Source organism: Pleurodeles waltl, chromosome 3_1, assembly GCF_031143425.1.
Source record: "Pleurodeles waltl isolate 20211129_DDA chromosome 3_1, aPleWal1.hap1.20221129, whole genome shotgun sequence".
In the NCBI taxonomy this organism is placed as follows: domain Eukaryota; kingdom Metazoa; phylum Chordata; class Amphibia; order Caudata; family Salamandridae; genus Pleurodeles; species Pleurodeles waltl.
Window position 1 is genome coordinate 955,972,788 of NC_090440.1, and position 27,252 is coordinate 956,000,039.

The 27,252-nt window shown below is 46.0% G+C and overlaps 1 protein-coding gene across 1 annotated transcript in view; it reads right to left on the reverse strand.

Annotated features, from left to right (window-relative positions):
• Positions 1-253: 253 nt before the first annotated feature.
• SF3A3 (splicing factor 3a subunit 3) overlaps positions 254-27,252 on the reverse strand; it is a 242,053-nt gene continuing 215,054 nt past the window's right edge. The window contains exons 17-18 of the mRNA XM_069223970.1: positions 2,200-2,255; positions 254-555 (exon numbers count right to left, since the gene is read on the reverse strand). Of these exons, the coding sequence (XP_069080071.1) occupies positions 478-555; positions 2,200-2,255 (134 nt within the window). The 3' untranslated portion in view covers positions 254-477. The remainder of the gene's footprint in view (positions 556-2,199; positions 2,256-27,252) is intronic.

Consider the following 27,252-nt stretch of genomic DNA (forward strand, 5'->3'; position numbering starts at 1 on the left):
ACTTCTCAAGTTGGGCGCACCAGTCTACTCCCCCTTCTCCATTCCACTAAAGATGCGGCATTGGGGGAAATATTGGGTATTTTTGTTATTTTTTATTTTACGGAGTATTCTACTGGAGGGTGGTTAGTTTAGATTGTTTACTTCAATAGTAAAAGAAGTGACATTGCATCTCACTTCTGAACAGTCACAAGTATGTTGCGGTTCACCATATTTTTCAAGCTTCAGGAGGGAAAAAACGAAAAGGTTCCAAAGCAATGGTGGAAGGATTTTTAATATAAAATCAAACATATCTTAACATATACAGCATTTTAGCAATGCAGTACATAGTTATACAATTATGATAATTAGCTGGAGAAGTATGCACGGAACACTCCATGTGGATTCAGAACGAAGAAAAGCATGTTCATTCGGTTATCTTTTAACATCAGAACACGGCAGTCCAAAGATGTCCTTTAGTAAGGATTTCAGAGGCGACGCTTACAGAAGGCCTTGCCTCTTCAAATCTTCATATGTTTTTTTGTTCACAACATTTCCACTGGAGTCTTCATATTCCTCCTGAAATGAAAATAAACGTACATATTCATACTATATTCTTCCACATACTATGATTGAAGAAACTATTTTCAACACCACTTTCATTCAGCAATTATTTGCAGACACTGTTTATTCTGAGGTGGAGCATAAAAATACTAACAGAAAAAAAGAACAAGGTACAGAGAACTCCTCAAAATTTCGAAATCTTAGACAGCCAGAAGGATGAGGAAAAAGTGCACACACAAAGAACTAGCTTTACTAGCATGTTTTGCCTTGCTCTGAGTGTGAAATGTGAGGAACCCAACTGTACAACATCCTTCAGTATACGTACTATTGTTTCCCATCAAATCTTGTGAGACCGAGTTCACACAGGACAGCTGATATGCAGACATCCTTCTCAGCTTCTGAATACAATGCAACACCCACATACTGTTTAACACCCAAGTGGCTGCTACAAAAAAGGGAGGAATTCACACGTCCAGCTAGCTCATGCTTCACTAGCATAGTTTCTACTTCTAGTTTCAGAGACCAAGCTCTAACTGAACTGGAGTATGTGCTGATCAGACAAGGAAGTAATTTTACACAAGACGTGGTCAGTATGCAAGTTTGATCTGCTGGGAGCGGTTCCAAAGGCCACAAAATGGTAATTTGTGACTAACTTGAAGTGTTCACATCTGAAAAGCTGATTGGATAGATCCCGCTATGGTCTTTCTTCTGTCTGCATCTCCTAAGAAGGCTGCACTGGGAGATCAATTGTCAATTACTCAGTGCATAGATGCCAGCTTTTTTAGACCAGGGATCTGATTTATAAAGAGTCCTATGCAAGAGGTTTAAAATCTCCTTTTTTGTTAAACACTGGCCTTGACTCGGCTGTTGTTGGATTTTATGGATAGGCCTCAATATCAATTTCTGTTTACCAAACCCAGACATCTGTGGTCTGCTATCTATTCTTATTGTTAAGATGAAAAGATGCACTTGGGAGGTGTCAGTGGTCTGCATACATTACTGAGCACATTTCTGTGCACTTTAAGGCCCGATTTTATAGAACAGTATGTAAACATATTCACTTCAGGTTTTGTCTCACTTGACAAGGACTGCTTTTAAGAAGCTCCCCAGCCCTCCATACAAGCAAACTGGCTTATTAAACAAACTTGTATAGATAGTTTTACAATATGTAATTTGTTTATGGCATAAAAGCCACCAACCATAGCTTAAGGAAACTGCAGACCCCCAAGGAGTTCCCGGACACTCGCTGCTCAGGAAAGCTAAATTATCTTTTCTACACATTTTACAGATATCTCCTGCTGATATAGGCCCCTCCAACTCTAACACACTTGTAAGGAATTTTACAAGTGTAAATCTAACATACACTCCTCCTGTTCTCATCCACCTGTCCAAATCTAGCCATCATACACGCCTACTCTTCTCAGCCACTTTACCAAATCTAGCCATCATTTTCCTGTGCTGACCATTACCAAGTCAGGGACAAACGACAAACGATAATGTGGCTGTTCTACACTGCTAACTCATTTCAGTCTTAGCTGCCTGTCCCTTTTAATCATTGTATCTTTCTTTTGATGTTACCAACAAGTCCAATGAGAGTGGTTATCTAGAACAGATATTTAATAAACACAATTACAAAATAAAAAAAGTATTTAAACTGACCTCTGTATCAGGCTGCCACCGCTCTGAGGCCTTCTGGTTCTTTAGTTTTGCCCATACTGAAACAAATAATTACATAATGTTAAAATGTTAGTTTGCTTTTCTAACAGAGACAGTTATACGTAGCATATGCCAAATCACGCTTTAAGGTATCCTAATTCCTGGGAGTTCCTATTAAGCTGTGACAAAAAATGTAATTCTCTCCTCTATGTAAAAAGGCAAGAGCTGCTGCCATGCAGCAATTTCAACCTAGCAAAGAAGGGAAAGCATCTTTTCTCAATAATGAAAAAAAGAGCATATCACACACTCAATAACAATATTGTTCCCAAGAGTTCATTTTCCAAGCAGCCTCACTATCAAACTCGCTGTCCTCCAGTGGTGTTACATCAGAAATTATGAGTACAGTAATGAAACAGTAATGTTCACAATGCTGTAGGATTGCACCTTTGTAAGGAAATGCCTCCTTGGCATGGTTGCCCCCTGACTTTTTGCCTTTGCTGATGCTATGTTTACAATTGAAAGTGTGCTGAGGCCTGCTAACCAGGCCCCAGCACCAGTGTTCTTTCCCTAACCTGTACTTTTGTATCCACAATTGGCAGACCCTGGCATCCAGATAAGTCCCTTGTAACTGGTACTTCTAGTACCAAGGGCCCTGATGCCAAGGAAGGTCTCTAAGGGCTGCAGCATGTCTTATGCCACCCTGGAGACCTCTCACTCAGCACAGACACACTGCTTGCCAGCTTGTGTGTGCTAGTGAGAACAAAACGAGTAAGTCGACATGGCACTCCCCTCAGGGTGCCATGCCAGCCTCTCACTGCCTATGCAAGTATAGGTCAGTCACCCCTCTAGCAGGCCTTACAGCCCTAAGGCAGGGTGCACTATACCATAGGTGAGGGTACCAGTGCATGAGCATGGTACCCCTACAGTGTCTAAACAAAACCTTAGACATTGTAAGTGCAGGGTAGCCATAAGAGTATATGGTCTGGGAGTTTGTCAAACACGAACTCCACAGCACCATAATGGCTACACTGAAAACTGGGAAGTTTGGTATCAAACTTCTCAGCACAATAAATGCACACTGATGCCAGTGTACATTTTATTGCAAAATACACCCCAGAGGGCACCTTAGAGGTGCCCCCTGAAACTTAACCGACTATCTGTGTAGGCTGACTAGTTCCAGCAGCCTGCCACACTAGAGACATGTTGCTGGCCCCATGGGAAGAGTGCCTTTGTCACTCTGAGGCCAGTAACAAAGCCTGCACTGGGTGGAGATGCTAACACCTCCCCCAGGCAGGAGCTGTAACACCTGGCGGTGAGCCTCAAAGGCTCACCCCTTTGTCACAGCACCGCAGGACACTCCAGCTAGTGGAGTTGCCTGCCCCCTCCGGCCCGGCCCCCACTTTTGGCGGCAAGGCCGGAGAAAATAATGAGAATAACAAGGAGGAGTCACTGGCCAGTCAGGACAGCCCCTAAGGTGTCCTGAGCTGAGATGACTAACTTTTAGAAATCCTCCATCTTGCAGATGGAGGATTCCCCCAATAGAGTTAGGATTGTGACCCCCTCCCCTTGGGAGGAGACACAAAGAGGGTGTACCCACCCTCAGGGCTAGTAGCCATTGGCTACTAACCCCCCAGACCTAAACACGCCCTTAAATTTAGTATTTAAGGGCTACCCTGAACCCTAGAAAATTAGATTCCTGCGACAACAAGAAGAAGGACTGCCCAGCTGAAAACCCCTGCAGAGGAAGACCAGAAGACAACAACTGCCTTGGCTCCAGAAACTCACCGGCCTGTCTCCTGCCTTCCAAAGAACTCTGCTCCAGCGACGCCTTCCAAAGGGACCAGCGACCTCTGAATCCTCTGAGGACTGCCCTGCTTCGACGACGACCAGAAACTCCCGAGGACAGCGGACCTGCTCCAAAAAGACTGCAACTTTGTTTCAAGGAGCAGCTTTAAAGACCCCTGCAACTCCCCGCAAGAAGCGTGAGACTTGCAACACTGCACCCGGCGACCCCGACTCGGCTGGTGGAGAACCAACACCTCAGGGAGGACCCCCGGACTACTCTCCGACTGTGAGTACCAAAACCTGTCCCCCCTGAGCCCCCACAGCGCCGCCTGCAGAGGGAATCCCGAGGCTTCCCCTGACCGCGACTCTCTGAAACCTAAGTCCCGACGCCTGGAAAAGACCCTGCACCCGCAGCCCCCAGGACCTGAAGGACCGGACTTTCACTGGAGAAGTGACCCCCAGGAGTCCCTCTCCCTTGCCCAAGTGGAGGTTTCCCCGAGGAAGCCCCCCCTTGCCTGCCTGCAGCGCTGAAGAGATCCGTTGATCTCTCAGACTAACATTGCAAACCCGACGCTCGTTTCTACACTGCACCCGGCCGCCCCCGCGCTGCTGAGGGTGAAATTTCTGTGTGGGCTTGTGTCCCCCCCGGTGCCCTACAAAACCCCCCTGGCCTGCCCTCCGAAGACGCGGGTACTTACCTGCAAGCAGACCGGAACCGGGGCACCCCCTTCTCTCCATTCTAGCCTATGCGTTTTGGGCACCCCTTTGAACTCTGCACCTGACCGGCCCTGAGCTGCTGGTGTGGTGACTTTGGGGTTGCTCTGAACCCCCAACGGTGGGCTACCTTGGACCAAGAACTGAACCCTGTAAGTGTCTTACTTAACTGGTAAAACTAACAAAAACTTACCTCCCCCAGGAACTGTGAAAATTGCACTGTGTCCACTTTTAAAGTAGCTATTTGTCAATAACTTGAAAAGTATACATGCAATTGAAATGATTCAAAGTTCCTAATGTACTTACCTGCAATACCTTTCAAACAAGATATTACATGTTAAATTTGAACCTGTGGTTCTTAAAATAAACTAAGAAAAGATATTTTTCTATAACAAAACCTATTGGCTGGATTTGTCTCTGAGTGTGTGTACCTCATTTATTGTCTATGTGTATGTACAACAAATGCTTAACACTACTCCTTGGATAAGCCTACTGCTCGACCACACTACCACAAAATAGAGCATTAGTATTATCTATTTTTACCACTATTTTACCTCTAAGGGGAACCCTTGGACTCTGTGCATGCTATTCCTTACTTTGAAATAGCACATACAGAGCCAACTTCCTACATTGGTGGATCAGCGGTGGGGTACAAGACTTTGCATTTGCTGGACTACTCAGCCAATACCTGATCACACGACAAATTCCAAAATTGTCATTAGAAATTGATTTTTGCAATTTGAAAAGTTTTCTAAATTCTTAAAAGACCTGCTAGGGCCTTGTGTTAGATCCTGTTTAGCATTTCTTTTAGAGTTTAAAAGTCTGTAAAAGTTTGAATTAGATTCTAGAACCAGTTGTAGATTCTTAAAAAGTATTCCAACTTTTAGAAGCAAAATGTCTAGCACAGATGTGACTGTGGTGGAACTCGACACCACACCTTACCTCCATCTTAAGATGAGGGAGCTAAGGTCACTCTGTAAAATAAAGAAAATAACAATGGGCCCCAAACCTACCAAAATACAGCTCCAGGAGCTTTTGGCAGAGTTTGAAAAGGCCAACCCCTCTGAGGGTGGCAACTCAGAGGAAGAGGATAGTGACTTGGAGGAAAATTCCCCCCTACCAGTCCTATCTAGGGAGAACAGGGTCTCTCAAACCCGGACTCCAAAAATAATAGTCAGAGGTGCTGGTTCCCTCACAGGAGAGACCAACACCTCTGAAATCACTGAGGATAACTCCAGTGAAGAGGACATCCAGTTAGCCAGGATGGCCAAAAGATTGGCTTTGGAAAGACAGATCCTAGCCATAGAGAGGGAAAGACAAGAGATGGGCCTAGGACCCATCAATGGTGGCAGCAACATAAATAGGGTCAGAGATTCTCCTGACATGTTGAAAATCCCTAAAGGGATTGTAACTAAATATGAAGATGGTGATGACATCACCAAGTGGTTCACAGCTTTTGAGAGGGCTTGTGTAACCAGAAAAGTGAACAGATCTCACTGGGGTGCTCTCCTTTGGGAAATGTTCACAGGAAAGTGTAGGGATAGACTCCTCACACTCTCTGGACAAGATGCAGAATCTTATGACCTCATGAAGGGCACCCTGATTGAGGGCTTTGGATTCTCCACTGAGGAGTATAGGATTAGATTCAGGGGGGCTCAAAAATCCTCGAGCCAGACCTGGGTTGACTTTGTAGACTACTCAGTAAAAACACTAGATGGTTGGATTCAAGGCAGTGGTGTAAGTAATTATGATGGGCTGTACAATTTATTTGTGAAAGAACACCTGTTAAGTAATTGTTTCAATGATAAACTGCATCAGCATCTGGTAGACCTAGGACCAATTTCTCCCCAAGAATTGGGAAAGAAGGCGGACCATTGGGTCAAGACTAGGGTGTCCAAAACTTCCACAGGGGGTGACCAAAAGAAAGGGGTCACAAAACCTCCCCAGGGGAAAGGTGGTGAGACAGCCAAAAATAAAAATAGTCAAGAGTCTTCTAAAGGCCCCCAAAAACCTGCACAGGAGGGTGGGCCCAGAGCCTCTTCACAAAACAATCCTGGGTACAAGGGTAAAAACTTTGATCCCAAAAAGGCCTGGTGTCGAAACTGTAGTCAGTCTGGACACCAAACTGGAGACGAGGCCTGTCCCAAGAAAGGTTCCACTCCAAACTCCAATCCAGGTAACACTGGAATGGCTAGTCTCCAAGTGGGATCAACAGTGTGCCCAGAGCAAATCAGGGTCCACACCGAAGCTACTCTAGTCTCTGAGGGTGGGGTGGATTTAGCCACACTAGCTGCCTGGCCCCCTAACATGCAAAAATACAGGCAGCAGCTCTTTATTAATGGGACAAGTGTAGAGGGCCTGAGGGATACAGGTGCCAGTGTCACCATGGTGACAGAGAAACTGGTTTCCCCTGGCCAATACCTGACTGGAAAAACTTATACAGTCACCAATGCTGACAATCAAACTAAAGCACATCCCATGGCAATGGTAACTTTAGAATGGGGAGGGGTCAATGGCCTGAAACAGGTGGTGGTCTCCTCAAACATCCCAGTAGACTGTCTGCTTGGAAATGACCTGGAGTCCTCAGCATGGGCTGAGGTAGAACTAAAAACCCATGCAGCCATGCTGGGTATCCCTGAACTGGTGTGTGTAAAAACAAGAGCACAATGCAAGGCACAGGGTGAAAAAGTAGAGCTGGAGTCTGGAAAAATGGCCCAGCCTACCAAGAGAAAAGGAAAGTCAGTTGGGAAACCAACTGCAACACAGTCAGAAAAAGAGAACCTCTCTTCTCAGGAAGAAGTTCTGCCCTCTGAGGGAACTGAGCCTTTGGAGCTTGAACCTTATCAGGTTGAGCTCTTAGGCCCAGGGGGACCCTCAAGGGAGGAGCTGTGTAAGGGACAAGAAACCTGTCCCTCTCTTGAAGGCCTTAGGCAGCAAGCTGCTGAAGAGTCCAAGGGCAAGAAAAATGGAACACATAGGGTCTATTGGGAAGATGGACTCCTGTACACTGAGGCCAGAGACCCCAAACCTGGTGCCACTAGGAGAGTGGTAGTGCCTCAGTCGTTCAGAGAGTTTATTCTGACCTTGGCCCATGATATTCCCCTTGCTGGGCATTTGGGACAAACCAAGACGTGGGAGAGGTTAGTCAACCACTTCTACTGGCCCAATATGTCCCAGAAGGTTAAGGAGTTTTGCCTCTCCTGCCCCACCTGTCAATCCAGTGGTAAGACAGGTGGGCACCCAAAGGCCCCCCTCATTCCACTTCCAGTGGTGGGGGTCCCCTTTGAAAGAGTGGGTGTGGACATAGTTGGTCCACTGGAACCTCCCACAGCCTCAGGAAATATGTACATCCTAGTAGTAGTGGATCATGCTACTAGGTATCCTGAAGCTATTCCCCTTAGGTCGACTACTGCCCCTGCAGTAGCCAAGGCCCTCATTGGTATCTTTACCAGAGTGGGTTTCCCTAAGGAGGTGGTGTCTGACAGAGGTACCAACTTCATGTCAGCATACCGAAAACACATGTGGAATGAGTGTGGAGTGACTTACAAATTCACTACACCATACCATCCACAAACTAATGGCTTAGTTGAGAGATTCAACAAGACATTAAAAGGCATGATCATGGGGCTCCCAGAAAAACTCAAAAGGAGATGGGATGTCCTCTTGCCATGTCTGCTTTTTGCTTACAGAGAGGTGCCACAGAAGGGAGTAGGATTCTCACCCTTTGAACTTCTGTTTGGTCACCCTGTAAGGGGACCACTTGCTCTTGTTAAAGAAGGCTGGGAGAGACCTCTTCATGAGCCTAAACAAGACATAGTGGACTATGTACTTGGCCTTCGCTCTAGAATGGCAGAGTACATGGAAAAGGCAACCAAAAACCTTGAGGCCAGCCAACAGCTCCAGAAGTTTTGGTATGACCAAAAGGCTGCACTGGTTGAGTTCCAACCAGGGCAGAAAGTCTGGGTTCTGGAGCCTGTGGCTCCCAGGGCACTCCAGGACAAATGGAGTGGCCCTTACCCAGTGCTAGAAAGGAAGAGTCAGGTCACCTACCTGGTGGACCTGGGCACAAGCAGGAGCCCCAAGAGGGTGATCCATGTGAACCGCCTTAAGCTCTTCCATGACAGGGCTGATGTGAATCTGTTGATGGTAACAGATGAGGATCAGGAGGCAGAGAGTGAACCTCTCCCTGATCTTCTGTCATCAGACCCAAAAGATGGCTCAGTAGATGGAGTGATCTACTCAGACACCCTCTCTGGCCAACAGCAAGCTGATTGTAGGAGAGTCCTACAACAGTTTCCTGAACTCTTCTCCTTAACCCCTGGTCAGACACACCTGTGTACCCATGATGTGGACACAGGAGACAGCATGCCTGTCAAAAACAAAATCTTTAGACAGTCTGACCATGTTAAGGAAAGCATCAAGGTGGAAGTCCACAAGATGCTGGAATTGGGAGTAATTGAGCGCTCTGACAGCCCCTGGGCTAGCCCAGTGGTCTTAGTCCCCAAACCTCACACCAAAGATGGAAAGAAAGAGATGAGGTTTTGTGTGGACTACAGAGGGCTCAATTCTGTCACCAAGACAGATGCTCATCCAATTCCTAGAGCTGATGAGCTCATAGATAAATTAGGTGCTGCCAAATTCTTAAGTACCTTTGACTTGACAGCAGGGTACTGGCAAATAAAAATGGCACCTGGAGCAAAAGAGAAAACAGCATTCTCCACACCTGATGGGCATTATCAGTTTACTGTTATGCCCTTTGGTTTAAAGAATGCCCCTGCCACTTTCCAAAGGATGGTGAATCAAGTCCTTGCTGGCTTGGAGTCCTTTAGCACAGCTTATCTTGATGATATTGCTGTCTTCAGCTCCACCTGGCAGGATCACCTGGTCCACCTGAAGAAGGTTTTGAAGGCTCTGCAATCTGCAGGCCTCTCTATCAAGGCATCCAAATGCCAGATAGGGCAGGGAACTGTGGTTTACTTGGGCCACCTTGTAGGTGGAGGCCAAGTTCAGCCACTCCAACCCAAGATCCAGACTATTCTGGACTGGGTAGCTCCAAAAACCCAGACTCAAGTCAGGGCATTCCTTGGCTTGACTGGGTATTACAGGAGGTTTGTGAAGGGATATGGATCCATTGTGACAGCCCTCACTGAACTCACCTCCAAGAAAATGCCCAAGAAAGTGAACTGGACTGTGGAATGCCAACAGGCCTTTGACACCCTGAAACAAGCAATGTGCTCAGCACCAGTTCTAAAAGCTCCAGATTATTCTAAGCAGTTCATTGTGCAGACAGATGCCTCTGAACATGGGATAGGGGCAGTCTTGTCCCAAACAAATGATGATGGCCTTGACCAGCCTGTTGCTTTCATTAGCAGGAGGTTACTCCCCAGGGAGCAGCGTTGGAGTGCCATTGAGAGGGAGGCCTTTGCTGTGGTTTGGTCCCTGAAGAAGCTGAGACCATACCTCTTTGGGACTCACTTCCTAGTTCAAACTGACCACAGACCTCTCAAATGGCTGATGCAAATGAAAGGTGAAAATCCTAAACTGTTGAGGTGGTCCATCTCCCTACAGGGAATGGACTTTATAGTGGAACACAGACCTGGGACTGCCCATGCCAATGCAGATGGCCTTTCCAGGTTCTTCCACTTAGAAAATGAAGACTCTCTTGGGAAAGGTTAGTCTCATCCTCTTTCGTTTGGGGGGGGGGGGGGGGGGGGGGTTGTGTAAGGAAATGCCTCCTTGGCATGGTTGCCCCCTGACATTTTGCCTTTGCTGATGCTATGTTTACAATTGAAAGTGTGCTGAGGCCTGCTAACCAGGCCCCAGCACCAGTGTTCTTTCCCTAACCTGTACTTTTGTATCCACAATTGGCAGACCCTGGCATCCAGATAAGTCCCTTGTAACTGGTACTTCTAGTACCAAGGGCCCTGATGCCAAGGAAGGTCTCTAAGGGCTGCAGCATGTCTTATGCCACCCTGGAGACCTCTCACTCAGCACAGACACACTGCTTGCCAGCTTGTGTGTGCTAGTGAGAACAAAACGAGTAAGTCGACATGGCACTCCCCTCAGGGTGCCATGCCAGCCTCTCACTGCCTATGCAAGTATAGGTCAGTCACCCCTCTAGCAGGCCTTACAGCCCTAAGGCAGGGTGCACTATACCATAGGTGAGGGTACCAGTGCATGAGCATGGTACCCCTACAGTGTCTAAACAAAACCTTAGACATTGTAAGTGCAGGGTAGCCATAAGAGTATATGGTCTGGGAGTTTGTCAAACACGAACTCCACAGCACCATAATGGCTACACTGAAAACTGGGAAGTTTGGTATCAAACTTCTCAGCACAATAAATGCACACTGATGCCAGTGTACATTTTATTGCAAAATACACCCCAGAGGGCACCTTAGAGGTGCCCCCTGAAACTTAACCGACTATCTGTGTAGGCTGACTAGTTCCAGCAGCCTGCCACACTAGAGACATGTTGCTGGCCCCATGGGAAGAGTGCCTTTGTCACTCTGAGGCCAGTAACAAAGCCTGCACTGGGTGGAGATGCTAACACCTCCCCCAGGCAGGAGCTGTAACACCTGGCGGTGAGCCTCAAAGGCTCACCCCTTTGTCACAGCACCGCAGGACACTCCAGCTAGTGGAGTTGCCCGCCCCCTCCGGCCCGGCCCCCACTTTTGGCGGCAAGGCCGGAGAAAATAATGAGAATAACAAGGAGGAGTCACTGGCCAGTCAGGACAGCCCCTAAGGTGTCCTGAGCTGAGGTGACTAACTTTTAGAAATCCTCCATCTTGCAGATGGAGGATTCCCCCAATAGGGTTAGGATTGTGACCCCCTCCCCTTGGGAGGAGACACAGAGGGTGTACCCACCCTCAGGGCTAGTAGCCATTGGCTACTAACCCCCCAGACCTAAACACGCCATTAAATTTAGTATTTAAGGGCTACCCTGAACCCTAGAAAATTAGATTCCTGCGACAACAAGAAGAAGGACTGCCCAGCTGAAAACCCCTGCAGAGGAAGACCAGAAGACAACAACTGCCTTGGCTCCAGAAACTCACCGGCCTGTCTCCTGCCTTCCAAAGAACTCTGCTCCAGCGACGCCTTCCAAAGGGACCAGCGACCTCTGAATCCTCTGAGGACTGCCCTGCTTCGACGACGACCAGAAACTCCCGAGGACAGCGGACCTGCTCCAAAAAGACTGCAACTTTGTTTCAAGGAACAGCTTTAAAGACCCCTGCAACTCCCCGCAAGAAGCGTGAGACTTGCAACACTGCACCCGGCGACCCCTACTCGGCTGGTGGAGAACCAACACCTCAGGGAGGACCCCCGGACTACTCGCCGACTGTGAGTACCAAAACCTGTCCCCCCTGAGCCCCCACAGCGCCGCCTGCAGAGGGAATCCCGAGGCTTCCCCTGACCGCGACTCTCTGAAACCTAAGTCCCGACGCCTGGAAAAGACCCTGCACCCGCAGCCCCCAGGACCTGAAGGACCGGACTTTCACTGGAGAAGTGACCCCCAGGAGTCCCTCTCCCTTGCCCAAGTGGAGGTTTCCCCGAGGAAGCCCCCCCCTTGCCTGCCTGCAGCGCTGAAGAGATCCGTTGATCTCTCATAGACTAACATTGCAAACCCGACGCTTGTTTCTACACTGCACCCGGCCGCCCCCGCGCTGCTGAGGGTGAAATTTCTGTGTGGGCTTGTGTCCCCCCCGGTGCCCTACAAAACCCCCCTGGCCTGCCCTCCGAAGACGCGGGTACTTACCTGCAAGCAGACCGGAACCGGGGCACCCCCTTCTCTCCATTCTAGCCTATGCGTTTTGGGCACCACTTTGAACTCTGCACCTGACCGGCCCTGAGCTGCTGGTGTGGTGACTTTGGGGTTGCTCTGAACCCCCAACGGTGGGCTACCTTGGACCAAGAACTGAACCCTGTAAGTGTCTTACTTACCTGGTAAAACTAACAAAAACTTACCTCCCCCAGGAACTGTGAAAATTGCACTAAGTGTCCACTTTTAAAGTAGCTATTTGTCAATAACTTGAAAAGTATACATGCAATTGAAATGATTCAAAGTTCCTAATGTACTTACCTGCAATACCTTTCAAACAAGATATTACATGTTAAATTTGAACCTGTGGTTCTTAAAATAAACTAAGAAAAGATATTTTTCTATAACAAAACCTATTGGCTGGATTTGTCTCTGAGTGTGTGTACCTCATTTATTGTCTATGTGTATGTACAACAAATGCTTAACACTACTCCTTGGATAAGCCTACTGCTCGACCACACTACCACAAAATAGAGCATTAGTATTATCTATTTTTACCACTATTTTACCTCTAAGGGGAACCCTTGGACTCTGTGCATGCTATTCCTTACTTTGAAATAGCACATACAGAGCCAACTTCCTACAACCTTTCAGTCTCAACTCTACTAAAACCATTGACGGGCCTAGCTATAAACTGAACATAAGAAAATAAGTGACTTAACTGTAGCTCTCCAGTATTGGTATCTTTCATAGATTCACATGCTTAAATCATTCCCCATTATGGAATTGGGAGTCCCACAGAAAGCAGTAGAGAAAATTCGGCATAAGAGTTGATGTTTAATACATTCACTTTATTAGTGTCATTTAAAGAGACCAAACGTCCAGCCAATCTGGCGGCAGAACCCTTTAGAACACTCACCACAGAGGCTCCAATCTCTCAGATTTTCGAGCAGAAGTGAGATGTATACAACAGGTAAAGAAGGTAGCCTCTTTGGGGGAGGAAGATGGGTCGCATGTGAATTTCCGAAACATACCAATACTGGGGAACTACAGTTCCAAGTAAGTAACTTATTTTCTTCTCCAGTATTGGATCTTTCATAGGTTCACATGCTTGAATCAGAATAGTCAGCAGTTAGCATTTGTAAATACAACATATTATAATGACAGTGAGGAAGGTGTGAAATAGAACTGGCTCACCTTAGTGAAATAGATGCCATAAAACTGCTTGTCCCCACGCTACATCACTCTTGTCAGTCGCATCCAGGCAGTAATGCTGGGTAAAGGTGTGCCTGCTGGGCCATGTTTAGCCGTGGAAGTTAAACGGTCCTAGTGGAATTCGCCTTAGCTCTGTGTGTTAAGGTTTTTCCTTCTTGTCTGTAGCAGAATTGAATGGTGGTTGCAATCCATCTTGCTACAGTACTTTGATACTAGAAAATATTTTCTCATATTTCCATATGGAACAAATAATTGGTCTGTTTCGTTCTATGTAAATAAAATGTAAAACAGCTTTTGATGTCTAGATTGTGAAGAGATCTCTCTGCACTTTAGGATTAGGGAAGAATGTTTTTAGAACCATCAGTTTATTTAAGTGGAAATCCAAAAGGTACTTTTGGTATGAATTTGGGATTTGTCCTCATTTTTGAATTGGATGAAAGGTTATTTTAGTGTAAATGCCTGAATGTCGCTAACTCTTCTTGCAAGAAGTATTGCTGTTTTCAAAGCAAGGTATTTTAAGTTGCTTTTGTGCACTGGCCCAAACAGGTGTTTCATTATCTGTCTCAGCAGCACATTGAGATGCCAAGGGAGGAGGGGGCTCTCTTACCGGAGGAAAAACTCTGAAGAGTCCCTTGAGAAACTGCTTTATGACTCGTGCGGACCAGTGTGACAGTTGTTTGTCTGATCTGCGAAAGCGAGATATCGCTGCCAGATATACCTTAATGGATGAAGGTGAAAGTTTAGATTTTGCTAAATGTAGGAAATATGGTAGGATTTGTCCCCGGTCAGAAGAGAATGGATGTACAACTTATGCTTGCAGGGATGAGGAATTCCTATAGCCCGAAGCCCAGGACATATTGTTTGAGGTCAGGACAACAAGTTTTTATGTTACTTTGTCCTTAAGACAAGTAGGCCCAACCCCGCTGCAGCACAAATCTTTTGGCTGCCAGTTTACTGAGAAGGGAACTGTCTGCAGATGAGATAATATTTGTGTCCATATGTTAAAGCTGTTTAAACTCGTATTTATGTCTCACTAATGGAAGGCCTTTATTATTAGGGTGAGAGCTCTAAATAAACATTCTACGGTCTCACTGCACTACTGACAGTGGTTCCAGAAAAAAAAAAAAAGTGCATATACGTTTGAAAAGTTTAACAATATATGTTTACATATATTGCTCCCAGAATGAGCTCTGATTAGCTGCAAAAGTTTACAGAAGCTTTTAATCAAGGCTGATGATTCTTTGCTTTAAAAATAAAATGTTCAGAAAAAAAATGCAAGTAGGAAAAAAACGCTTTGCTGAATTACTGTGAAATTTTAGGTACTATTTTACTGAAGTATCATTTAGTAAAATCTGTTGATGCATGCTAGTATTTCCAAAAATATTAATTATGGAAAATCAGGGTAACCATTTTCAACAAGATTATGGGAAACATGAAAACAAACAAGAACTGGTGAAGCCAACCCATCTGACATTGGTTGTTAGTCTTTTGGTTTTGTCACTGCATGTCTTGTTTTGACATTACTTTTTTAACACTTTGTTGTGAGAGCTGCCAGGCCCGCACCATTGTAAAAAAACTTTGACAAAAAAACAAAAAAGGTTTTTGTGTCTCAAAAGGCACACATTGCCACAATAGTTTCTGGCACTGAACAAAAATACTTTGTGTGCCAATATGCTCCTTGTGGAAGAGCAAAATACTATCACTCACAGTAAAGCCAGTGGATGGATAGATAGAAAAGTGTCTTGGTTAACACAAGACCTAATCAGAAACCCAATTCTTAAAGAAAGTCACATAAGTTCACCCATGGTATAGGTCTTTGACTTGGTGGCTCTCATGAATTCACAAGAATTTACAGAAGTATACCAGGAAATCGTACTCCTAGAACATATTTGTGAACTGTGTTTTACCACAACCAAATATGCAGGTGTAGATTTGCTCATGCAAAACTATCGAGCATTCACTGGTTCACTTTTCCCCCAACCACTTTTTTCCCCAACCCTGGAAGAATTTCTACTTCTGCCCTTGTTACGAGTAAATTTCCAACCTTTCTCAATATTGAAAAATATTAGAGAAGAGCTGGTGAAAATCCTTAACACATGCACATTAGTAGGTTTGCACAGACTCAAAGGCATTCCAGCCCTGGAACAATTGCTTACTGTTTTTTCTCCAGACCCAGTACGCAAATCTGCAGAAAGTTGGCAAAATAAGGAAATTGCTATAATAGGGCTTTGGAGGTACTAGTATTCTAGTCCTACTATAGTATTAGCTCCAGCATAATCAGAGAGGCTATTATCAGAGTTCTTACATAATGAGATTGCTGCCATAATTTGTTGCCGTACTATATGGCACCAAAGGGACAAGTAGATTTTTTTTAATTTTTTTTTTTAACAGGGCAAGCAGATGTGAGAAGCAACCTGTCCAGTGGACATGTAGATATTTTATGAAATACCACATCCCTGCACCAGAGACAGAAACGTTTCCACTTGAGTTTACAGGTTAGATTGGCAGTATCTGCCTTAGGTTTCGCCCAAATGTTTCGGCATTCTAGTGGGATGTTTAAGTTTGTGAATTCATGGAACTCAGGATCCAGGCCGATAAATGTAGTGAAGTTGGACTGGAATGAAGTACTTAGCCGTTGCTCATCATTAGTAATCTTCCGAAAAAAGAAGGAGTTCTGTGAACCAGAAATGCCTCTGCCACCTGCAGAAATGGTCATTAACCGGCATGGTTCCTTTTTCATTTCCTTGTGCATCCTCGGTATTAACAGGAACGGGGTAAAAGCGTATGCAAAGATTTTTGACCAGCTTATCAAAAACGCATTCCCCCACAACGCTTTCTGGTGATACCAACTTGCATAACATTGGCATTTCTGGTTGCTGTTGGTTGCAAACAGATCTAGCTTTGCTTTGCCCCAGCGGGTCAATATGGGCTCTCGAGTTTGTTGATAGAGTTTCCACTTGTGGCAGCTGGTACACGTTCTGCTCAATGTGTCCACAACCATGCTGGACGTTCCGGGACATATTTAGCTTCAAGAGTTATCTTGTGCTGCAGGGCCCATTCCCAAATTGTCTGTGCTGGTTTTGACAGGGCTGATGATGATCTTGTACCTCCCTTCTTGTTGATGTAATGTATGCTTGTGGTACGGTCTTTGTGTATGAGGACAGATGAGCATGCTACTATGGGCACAAACGATAGAGAGAGTTGTATGGCTTTGAGTGTTATTTAAATGCATGCTCTTTTCGGTGATATTCCATCTGCCACTGATGGAGATCCTGGAGCTGAGCACTCATCTCTCTAGTCACCCATTTGTTGCTAAGACAAAGTCTGCTGTTTAGGAGAGAAACATTAGGCCTTGAGTGATGTTTCCATTGTACGACCACCATCCCACTGAAGTTACCATGGTCGGGGTGACTTGGATGATGTCGATGTATGACCCTTGACTAGTTCTTCCTGTAGTGAGTGCATACATAGTCTCAATTCAGGATCAGTGGAGTGCAGAAGATAGCATTCCCAGTAATGATTTTCAGTGCCGGCCTGAAACGGACCTTTTGCTGCGGTTTTGGGCTAGCCGTTGAGTCTTTGGCTGTTGTTCATGAGAGATGTATGCCTTGACCCGGATGGTATCAAGGACTGCACCTAAGAACATTAATCTTGTTGGTGGGGTGACAGAAGATTTCTGCGCATTTACTATAGGTCTAGTTTCTTGAAAAGTGTGAGGCACTGGGTTGTATCTGCTGTGGCTTGTTGATAGTTGGAGCTTTTATTAACCAATCGTCCAGGTAAGGAAATACCTGGAAGCTTTCCTGTCAAGTGGTTTGCCACTGGGGCCAGACACTCTGTAAAAAAATGTGGGGTTGATTTGAGGCCAAAGGGGAGGACTCTGATAGGTAGTGGATGCCGGTTACAGAGAATCTTAAAAGCTTTCAATGCTTTGTATGACTTGGGATATGAAAATATGAATCTTTTAAGTCTAGGGTCATCATGTGATCCCCATGGTTAAGAAGGTGTAAAATGCCTTCCAGGGTGACCATGCAAAGGATGTTTTTTTCAAGTATTTGTTGAGCTTCCAAATGTCCAGTATAGGGTGCCAATCTCCTGATTTTTTGCTTATGACAAAGAAACGGAAGTAAAACTGATTTCCCAATAAGTCTTTGGGACCTCTTCTACTGCAACTCTCGCTAGCATGAAAGAAATGTCCATCAAAAGCTGTTTTAGATGGTGAGGTGGGGTCCTTTTTGGGGAATGTTTGGCGGTCCGATAATGAATTTGACTGTATGTCACCGAGCTCCTGATGTCCAGGACCCACTTGTCACTAGTGATGAGGGACAATTGACAAAGGTACTTGGACATTTGTCCCCGAAGTTGTTTTGTTTAGTAGTGGGAGGAAACCAGCACTACGAAGGGGTCACTGTTTTCTAGTTGTATCCTGCCCTCTGGGGGGGCTGTTTGCCTCTTCTTGGTTGCTTGTATGCAGCCAATGAAGATTGGTGGTATTGCTGTGCGTATTGGGAACAATATTGAGCCTGGATTTGTTACAAATGCTGTTTGTAAGGTTGAAATCCTCCTCAATAGGAGTAGGAGCCTCTGACTAGCTCCTCAAAAGGGCTGCCTTTTCATCTGTAGAGTACCTAGAGACTGCGCTGTGTCAGTGCCGGCTTTAATTGTTTTCAAAGCATCATCAATATGTCTGCTGAACAAAACTTCCCCGTCATATGGCATCTCCAAGATCTTACTTGGACCTCTAGGCTGAAGGATTATGCTTTCAGCCAGCCTCGTCTCCAAAGTACTGCCAACCAAGCTACTTGCCTGAACCCTGTTGATGAAATGTCTATGGCACAGTCAATTTCATCCGATGCTCTTTCTCCCTGTTGGAGAATCTTCTTGGCATCCACCCTCACATCTTAGGGTAAGAGAGCTCTATAAATTGTACCACATCTGTCTGTCGAATCTCTCTAGGACTGCTAAAGAATTGACTGCTCTGTGATGGCTGCCATACTAGAGAAACATTTGCCGATGTTATCAAGGCAGCGTCCATCCCTATCAGGTGGAGCAGTGACCGGGGTAGATGGATTTTTAGAATGCCTGTGAGTAGCTTGTGTAATAACAGAATCCAGCTTAGGGTGGCCCACTAGACATGCCGGAGGGTCACCTGGAGCTTTGTATTTTTGTCTAATCTGGGCATTACTGCCGAGACCATGGCTGGGTTTTTCATCATTTTTAGTCCCTCTTGCCAAATAAAATCAAAAATAGGTATGGCCCTTCCCAATTTTTTCATCAGCCCTTTAAAGTCATAGATCAAGCAAATGTGCCAGTGGGAATGGCAAAACTTTGCTTGGAGATGTGTGAGCAGGAAGTATTACATCCTTATCTGATGGTTCAACAAGTTGTTTAATAGAAGCAGGCCTCTATGGTGTTAATGGTGCCTCTGTGGGTTGTGTTTTCTTGGACAGTGTTGCTGCTGGTGGTGGTGTTCTGGTTGAGGCGGTCGTCATCGATGGAGCTGCCATTGACCGTGTGGTCGTCGATGATATTGTCGACTTTGACAATGTAGACAGTGGTCTTTTCAAAAGGTGCTTAGAGGACTCATGAGGAGTTTTCTTTAAAAGCTAGTTTGGAAGTCTCTTTCCCATGAGGTCTATCCCTATTGCGGGACTTAGCAGTTGTAGAAGAATCATCACTTACCTCTTCACAAAGAGGATCTTCATTAGATTTTAGCTTTTGCAACCATAATAACAATCACCCCTCTGTCCTTGACTTTTTGTGAGTGAAAGTGTGACAAATGTTGCTGCCTTTCACAGCATGCTCACGGTGAAGTCAGTAAATGCAATCTTTATGAGAGTCATCTGAATGCAATCTCTTTTTGCCACAAGCACCACATGGTCTAAATAAACTCACTTTAGACCTATAAACCTAAAGTGAGTTTATTTAGACCATGTGGTGCTTGTGGCAAAAAGAGATTGCATTCAGAGGGATATGACATGGTCAGGAAATATAAATCTATATAAAATATAGAGAGATAGCTCTGACCTCAAGAGAAATTTTCCTGAAGTACCTTTTCTGAAGGAAAAACTGAGCAGAGCTCAGGGAGACTCCCATCATATGACGTGTAGTAGAAAATTACACTAAAACTATTCAAGTGAATGTATTCAGCATTAACTCTTACGTAGAATTTTCTCAACTGCTTTCAATGGTACTGTTGGTTTCAACTGGGAATGATTCAAGCATGTGCATGTGAATCTTTGAAAGATCCAATACTGGAGATTATGAAGAATTCGTACACTTGAGTATAAAGGTAAGGAGTATTCAGAAGGAGCAGAGAGATGTACACTATGAACCTGTGAAAAATCAAAGCTATAACTTGTCTGCCAAAAGTCAGAATAGAGAAGGAAAATATTGCTTATCCTGTAAGCATCTGTTTGTGGCATGCAGTGCTGTAGACTTACATGCTGTGCATATTCCTACCTTCTAGTGTTGGGCTCGGATGTGTATAAATTGTTTTCAAAAACATCTTTTGGATCACAAGGTATATCTACTCCTCCCTTACTCGGCAGTGCACATGGGCATTGACTCCATGGTTAGACTGATTTCTTCTGCAGTTGGATTGAGATGTGCTTCGTCAGGCTCTAAGTAGATGCTGTGTGGCAACCTCCGTTGAGGCCTCTCGAGTTCTCTGCTCCTGGTAGCCTTTGGACAATCTATACAGTGCATCTGTTTTCCCACTGTTGTGGTTGACTGCTTCAGTCTTGTGGCGACGGCCATCCTCAGTGGGCTCTTTTCCATGAGTCTAACATTTCAGAATGGTCACAGCATGATGGAAAAACACCCTTTAGATGCTGTCCACAGTGCCACTCTAAATACTCACGGAATATAGGTCTGCAATCTTTGCCTGTTCCCAGACCACAACCAAGTCTCCTGCTTTGACTGCCACACTCTTCAGTCCAAGAAGACCATCCGCAATCATGGAGATCACCAACTTGCACAGCATGACAAGGAACAACAGAGATGAGACCCCTGACATCTTCAGGGGAGGATTTCAAATGGGAGGATGTTGATGCTAGACAGGCAACACCATTTCAGCCCAGAACTGGATTCCCCTTGGACTCAGAGTACCCAGATCTGTAGTCGACCACAGCTCAACGCCAGATGAAGCATGCAATGAGTACAACATCACAACAAAGTACTCACCACTCCTCCACAGCTTTGAGCCCTCATTCAGGGTCACAGCCGTCTGGGCCACCACTGCCTTCCAGTAATGACCAGCACTGACTTAAGGCTTCAGATCAGCGTTCAGTTTCCCTGACAGCACCTTTATCACCCACTGGTGGTTTGACATCGGCGCAGAATGACATTTCAGTGCTGAAACATGCATCATCTTCGAAAGCGCCTTCGAGGCCCAAATAGAAGTCACCTTCTGAGAAAAGGCTTGGAAGCATATCCTATCCCACTGCTAATTCCTTTCTGGTTCAGACATCAATGTAGTAATGCTACGTGACTGTATGAATTGTCCTCCACGTTGCTGCTTTACATATTTTTCTCTGAGAAAATTCAGCAGACTCCAGTCATGGATGGAGGCTGTACTTCTGGCGGGGTGGGCTTTGATGCCAGAAATAGGTCTGCTCATCACACTGTGGCAATACGATGTACAAGATGATCGACGTGACTAAAATCTGCAAAGTGCTTACCCTTACAAGATAGATCATAAGTCACAAATAACTGATCTAAATATTCGGGGTGTGACTCAGGTAGAACAGTAAACATCTCTTAACAGCAAAGGAATGAAGAATTGTGTGCTGTAGAAGTTAGGTGTGAAAAGAAAATTGTAATTTTTTTTTTTTTAAGTCGCATTGTGTTGCTACTTTAGGAATAATCTTGGGTTTGCGACTTGAGTAACTCTCCTCAAAGAAGTCCAAAAATATATTATTACAAGGAACCAACTGGCTCACACTTCTGATGTGAAAGGCAGCAAAAAAGGAAGTCCTCCACAAGAGGTGCTGTTGATAAACCATCATAGCCAAACAGGTTACTTAACTTTGGAAACAAACTTTCTGGTAGATAATTTACCTGCCCATAAATTCCTCATTTTTTGAGTCTTCCAAGGCACAAGAGTCGATCCAGATAAGTTTTAACAGTTTCTTTTAGCAAGTAGGTTGTGGATTCCACCCCGGACAAGACACCACCAAAGTCAAATAGGCACCACCCCAGAACCCTAACTTCAGTTTTTAATTTTATTCACATCATTATAGTGGAGAGGAGGCCAACAAACTTGGCAATGGTTTTCCAGTGTACCAAAATCTTAATTGGAACCTTATTATCCTTATACCTAGAACCACTCCTCAGAACAGGGAAGTGGTTGCGATTGGTGAGGAATCAGTAGGTTGATAAGAGTACCCACCAGAAAGATATTTACCAAATGGAAGTAACCTGTTCTGATGGATACGTTTACCTGCAAGTTCCTCACATATTTTAAATCAGCACCACAGCAATGCTTCCCGGAGACCCTGGATGAAGATTGAAACATCAGATCACAGCCAAAATTTCCTGGACTAGTGGAGGCAGAGGGAAGGCTAAAAAAAGCACAGTATCTAGGAAAGAACCAATTCAGGCGAGCTGCTGTGAAGGAGTCCGGTGTGGCTTCAGCGCATTGATCCAGCAGCCCAACAAATCAGCACTCTCTGGAGGTGGTTTATGACTGTGAGCAAGCCTACCATCAGGAACAGTTGTTGAGGTATGGGAAGACTGGTATTCCCAAACTCTGCAAAAGGGATACAACCACCACCATCACCATCACTTTCTGGAACTCTCGAGGTGCACTGGTCTGGCCAGAGGAGCACCGCAAACTAAAAAGGAGGGGTAGGGGTGATGGGTTGGGGGCTGTAGGTGACTGGTAGGGCAGGAGAGAGATGGAAAATGGCCTCCATTTTCTTTTTGAGCATGTGCGCCCCAGAGCCTTGTAAAAGGATCCTTGTAAAAGATGAAACTAAAGGAGAGATGGGCATCACTCCTAAGTGTTATCTGCAGCAGAAATGCTCACATGACCACCAAGAATATATATATATTTCTTTAGGGGGTGGGCCCCTGAAGGGCAAAGAAAAATTCACTTAATCTGGCCACAGACCTTCCTGATGGGTACTCCACTCAAGGGACAGCCATTTCAGATCTGCCTTCTCACAGCCAAAGGGCCTCTCCACCCTCCATCACACTTCCAAATACCCCCAAGCCAATATAATGTGCATGTTATCTGTCAGATTAATTTTGCTTATGAATTGTAAATCTATTATAAAACACATAGAAGTATGTTCCCCCAAATGTTTTTTGCAGTTTGATTACAATCATCATCTGTACTATTTTGCTTTGCTGCTTCGTGGAATACTGTTTACTGTAGGACAAGTCACTTACCTTTGGTAACGCCTTATCTGGTATAGACTATATTTAGCTACAGATTTCATACCTTGTTATTCTCCCCAGGTATCAAGACTAGAAAGTGGCATTGATCGGCTCCGTGTCCGTCATCATTGTCCACATGGGAAATGGCATTGCAGTTCCCACATAGGCGCCACCTGAGGTGCCGACATCATTTTCTTTTCATGACTTTCCACAACAGAAGAGTGGAGCCATGAAGAACACTGACCACTGGTGTGTCAAAACTAGGGCCCTTAAAGGGAAGTCCCTGTCCCTAGAAATTCGTTTGCAGAGTGCTTCAGTAAGGAATCTGCAGCTACAGTGTCTACCAGATAAGGCGTAACCGAAGGTAAGTACTTTGTCCATATAATAGAGACTTCTAGCTGCAGATTCCTTCTAGCTGCAGATTCCTTATCTTTGAGTACAAACCCAAGCAATGCCATTCCCGGCAGAGGTTATGCGAACTAATTTCAAATGACAAAGTCCTGCAGGAACCTGACTGTCCAGGCACTAGTGTGTGGTAAATGTGTGCAGAGGCACTGTAAGGAAATGCCTCCTTGGCATGGTTGCCCCCTGACTTTTTGCCTTTGCTGATGCTATGTTTTCAATTGAAAGTGTGCTGAGGCCTGCTAACCAGGCCCCAGCACCAGTGTTCTTTCCCTAACCTGTACTTTTGTATCCACAATTGGCAGACCCTGGCATCCAGATAAGTCCCTTGTAACTGGTACTTCTAGTACCAAGGGCCCTGATGCCAAGGAAGGTCTCTAAGGGCTGCAGCATGTCTTATGCCACCCTGGAGACCTCTCACTCAGCACAGACACACTGCTTGCCAGCTTGTGTGTGCTAGTGGGGACAAAACGAGTAAGTCGACATGGCACTCCCCTCAGGGTGCCATGCCAGCCTCTCACTGCCTATGCAGTATAGGTAAGACACCCCTCTAGCAGGCCTTACAGCCCTAAGGCAGGGTGCACTATACCATAGGTGAGGGTGCCAGTGCATGAGCATGGTACCCCTACAGTGTCTAAACAAAACCTTAGACATTGTAAGTGCAGGGTAGCCATAAGAGTATATGGTCTGGCAGTCTTTCAAACACGAACTCCACAGCACCATAATGGCTACACTGAAAACTGGGAAGTTTGGTATCAAACTTCTCAGCACAATAAATGCACACTGATGCCAGTGTACATTTTATTGCAAAATACACCCCAGAGGGCACCTTAGAGGTGCCCCCTGAAACTTAACCGACTGTCTGTGTAGGCTGACTAGTTCCAGCAGCCTGCCACACCAGAGACATGTTGCTGGCCCCATGGGGAGAGTGCCTTTGTCACTCTGAGGCCAGTAACAAAGCCTGCACTGGGTGGAGATGCTAACACCTCCCCCAGGCAGGAGCTGTGACACCTGGCGGTGAGCCTCAAAGGCTCACCCCTTTGTCACAGCCCAGCAGGGCACTCCAGCTTAGTGGAGTTGCCCGCCCCCTCCGGCCACGGCCCCCACTTTTGGCGGCAAGGCTGGAGGGAACAAAGAAAGCAACAAGGAGGAGTCACTGGCCAGTCAGGACAGCCCCTAAGGTGTCCTGAGCTGAAGTGACTCTAACTTTTAGAAATCCTCCATCTTGCAGATGGAGGATTCCCCCAATAGGGTTAGGATTGTGACCCCCTCCCCTTGGGAGGAGGCACAAAGAGGGTGTACCCACCCTCAGGGCTAGTAGCCATTGGCTACTAACCCCCCAGACCTAAACACGCCCTTAAATTTAGTATTTAAGGGCTACCCTGAACCCTAGAAAATTAGATTCCTGCAACTACAAGAAGAAGGACTGCCTAGCTGAAAACCCCTGCAGAGGAAGACCAGAAGACGACAACTGCCTTGGCTCCAGAAACTCACCGGCCTGTCTCCTGCCTTCCAAAGATCCTGCTCCAGCGACGCCTTCCAAAGGGACCAGCGACCTCGACATCCTCTGAGGACTGCCCCTGCTTCGAAAAGACAAGAAACTCCCGAGGACAGCGGACCTGCTCCAAGAAAAGCTGCAACTTTGTTTCCAGCAGCCTTGAAAGAACCCTGCAAGCTCCCCGCAAGAAGCGGCTGGTGGCGATCCAACACCTCAGGAGGGACCCCAGGACTACTCTACGACTGTGAGTACAAAAACCTGTCCCCCCTGAGCCCCCACAGCGCCGCCTGCAGAGGGAATCCCGAGGCTTCCCCTGACCGCGACTCTTTGAATCCTAAGTCCCGACACCTGGGAGAGACCCTGCACCCGCAGCCCCCAGGACCTGAAGGACCGGACTTTCACTGGAGAAGTGACCCCCAGGAGTCCCTCTCCCTTGCCCAAGTGGAGGTTTCCCCGAGGAACCCCCCCCTTGCCTGCCTGCAGCGCTGAAGAGATCCCGAGATCTCTCATAGACTAACATTGCGAACCCGACGCCTGTTCCTACACTGCACCCGGCCGCCCCCGCGCTGCTGAGGGTGAAATTTCTGTGTGGGCTTGTGTCCCCCCCGGTGCCCTACAAAACCCCCCTGGTCTGCCCTCCGAAGACGCGGGTACTTACCTGCAAGCAGACCGGAACCGGGGCACCCCCTTCTCTCCATTCTAGCCTATGTGTTTTGGGCACCACTTTGAACTCTGCACCTGACCGGCCCTGTGCTACTGGTGTGGTGACTTTGGGGTTGCTCTGAACCCCCAACGGTGGGCTACCTTGGACCAAGAACTAAGCCCTGTAAGTGTCTTACTTACCTGGTTAACCTAACAAATACTTACCTCCCCTAGGAACTGTGAAAATTGCACTAAGTGTCCACTTTTAAAACAGCTATTTGTGAATAACTTGAAAAGTATACATGCAATTTTGATGATTTGAAGTTCCTAAAGTACTTACCTGCAATACCTTTCGAATGAGATATTACATGTAGAATTTGAACCTGTGGTTCTTAAAATAAACTAAGAAAAGATATTTTTCTATATAAAAACCTATTGGCTGGATTTGTCTCTGAGTGTGTGTACCTCATTTATTGTCTATGTGTATGTACAACAAATGCTTAACACTACTCCTTGGATAAGCCTACTGCTCGACCACACTACCACAAAATAGAGCATTAGTATTATCTCTTTTTGCCACTATCTTACCTCTAAGGGGAACCCTTGGACTCTGTGCATACTATTCCTTACTTTGAAATAGTGCATACAGAGCCAACTTCCTACAGGCACCCATGATGCTGCCTGGCAGATGTCCAGGGCAGGAACTCTGCATGCTAATGCAGTGGTCTCAGCTTTAGCTCTGGTACAATGAGCTTGCAAGCCCTCAAGGGGTTGTTTTTGAGCCAATGCGTTGCAGATCTTGATGCAGAACACAACCCAATGAGAGATGGCTCGCTAATGCACTGTCCGACCTTTCTTCACACCCACATACCTCACGAAGAGTTGGTTTTCCACCAGGAAGTCTTGTGTATGATCAAGGTAGTACACCAACACTATTTTTGGATCTCGGTGGTAGAGTCTCTCCTCTTCTTAAAAAGAATGTAGTGATTGGCCTACATGAAAAGGCGGGCCCAATTTGGCAGAAAAGAGGTCCTAGAGCGAAGCACCACTTAGGATAGATAGAAAGGTATGGTGACTTAGATGAGAAGGCCTGGAGCTCACTCACTCTGCTGGCAGATGTAACTGCCACAAGGATGGCTGTTTTTAATGTGAGAAGCCTGAGGGGACAGTCGTGAGGAGGCTTAAAAGGAGTGCTAATCAAAAAGGTCAAAATGAAAGTAAGATCCTACTGGGGCACAATGAAGGGGGAAAGAGGGAAGAGATGTGTAAGACCCTTAAGGAACCTATGTACAACAGAAGACAAAGAGTTTTGATCACACAACTGCAAGAAGAAAGAAATGGCAGATAAATGGCCCCTAAGAGTGCCCAGAGCAGAGCCCTGATGGCAAGGGAAAAAATGAACAGTAGGACCACCGAAAGATGGGCAACGGTTTGACATGCAGGAAAGAAGCCTTGTAGGTGCTCCCCGACTTGTTGTGTGGCTGAGGGAAGAAGAGGTAAGTCTGGGTTTGGTGGTAGGTGTAGCTCCTTTTGGGAAGCTACCCTTGCCTCTGGAATAGTACCTTCTAAAATAACCGCTGGGAGAGCATTGCTGGCCCTGGGTGCACTGATAAGATGTGGAGTTGTCAGGGGAGGAGGTCTTTGAGCATCCTCAGTA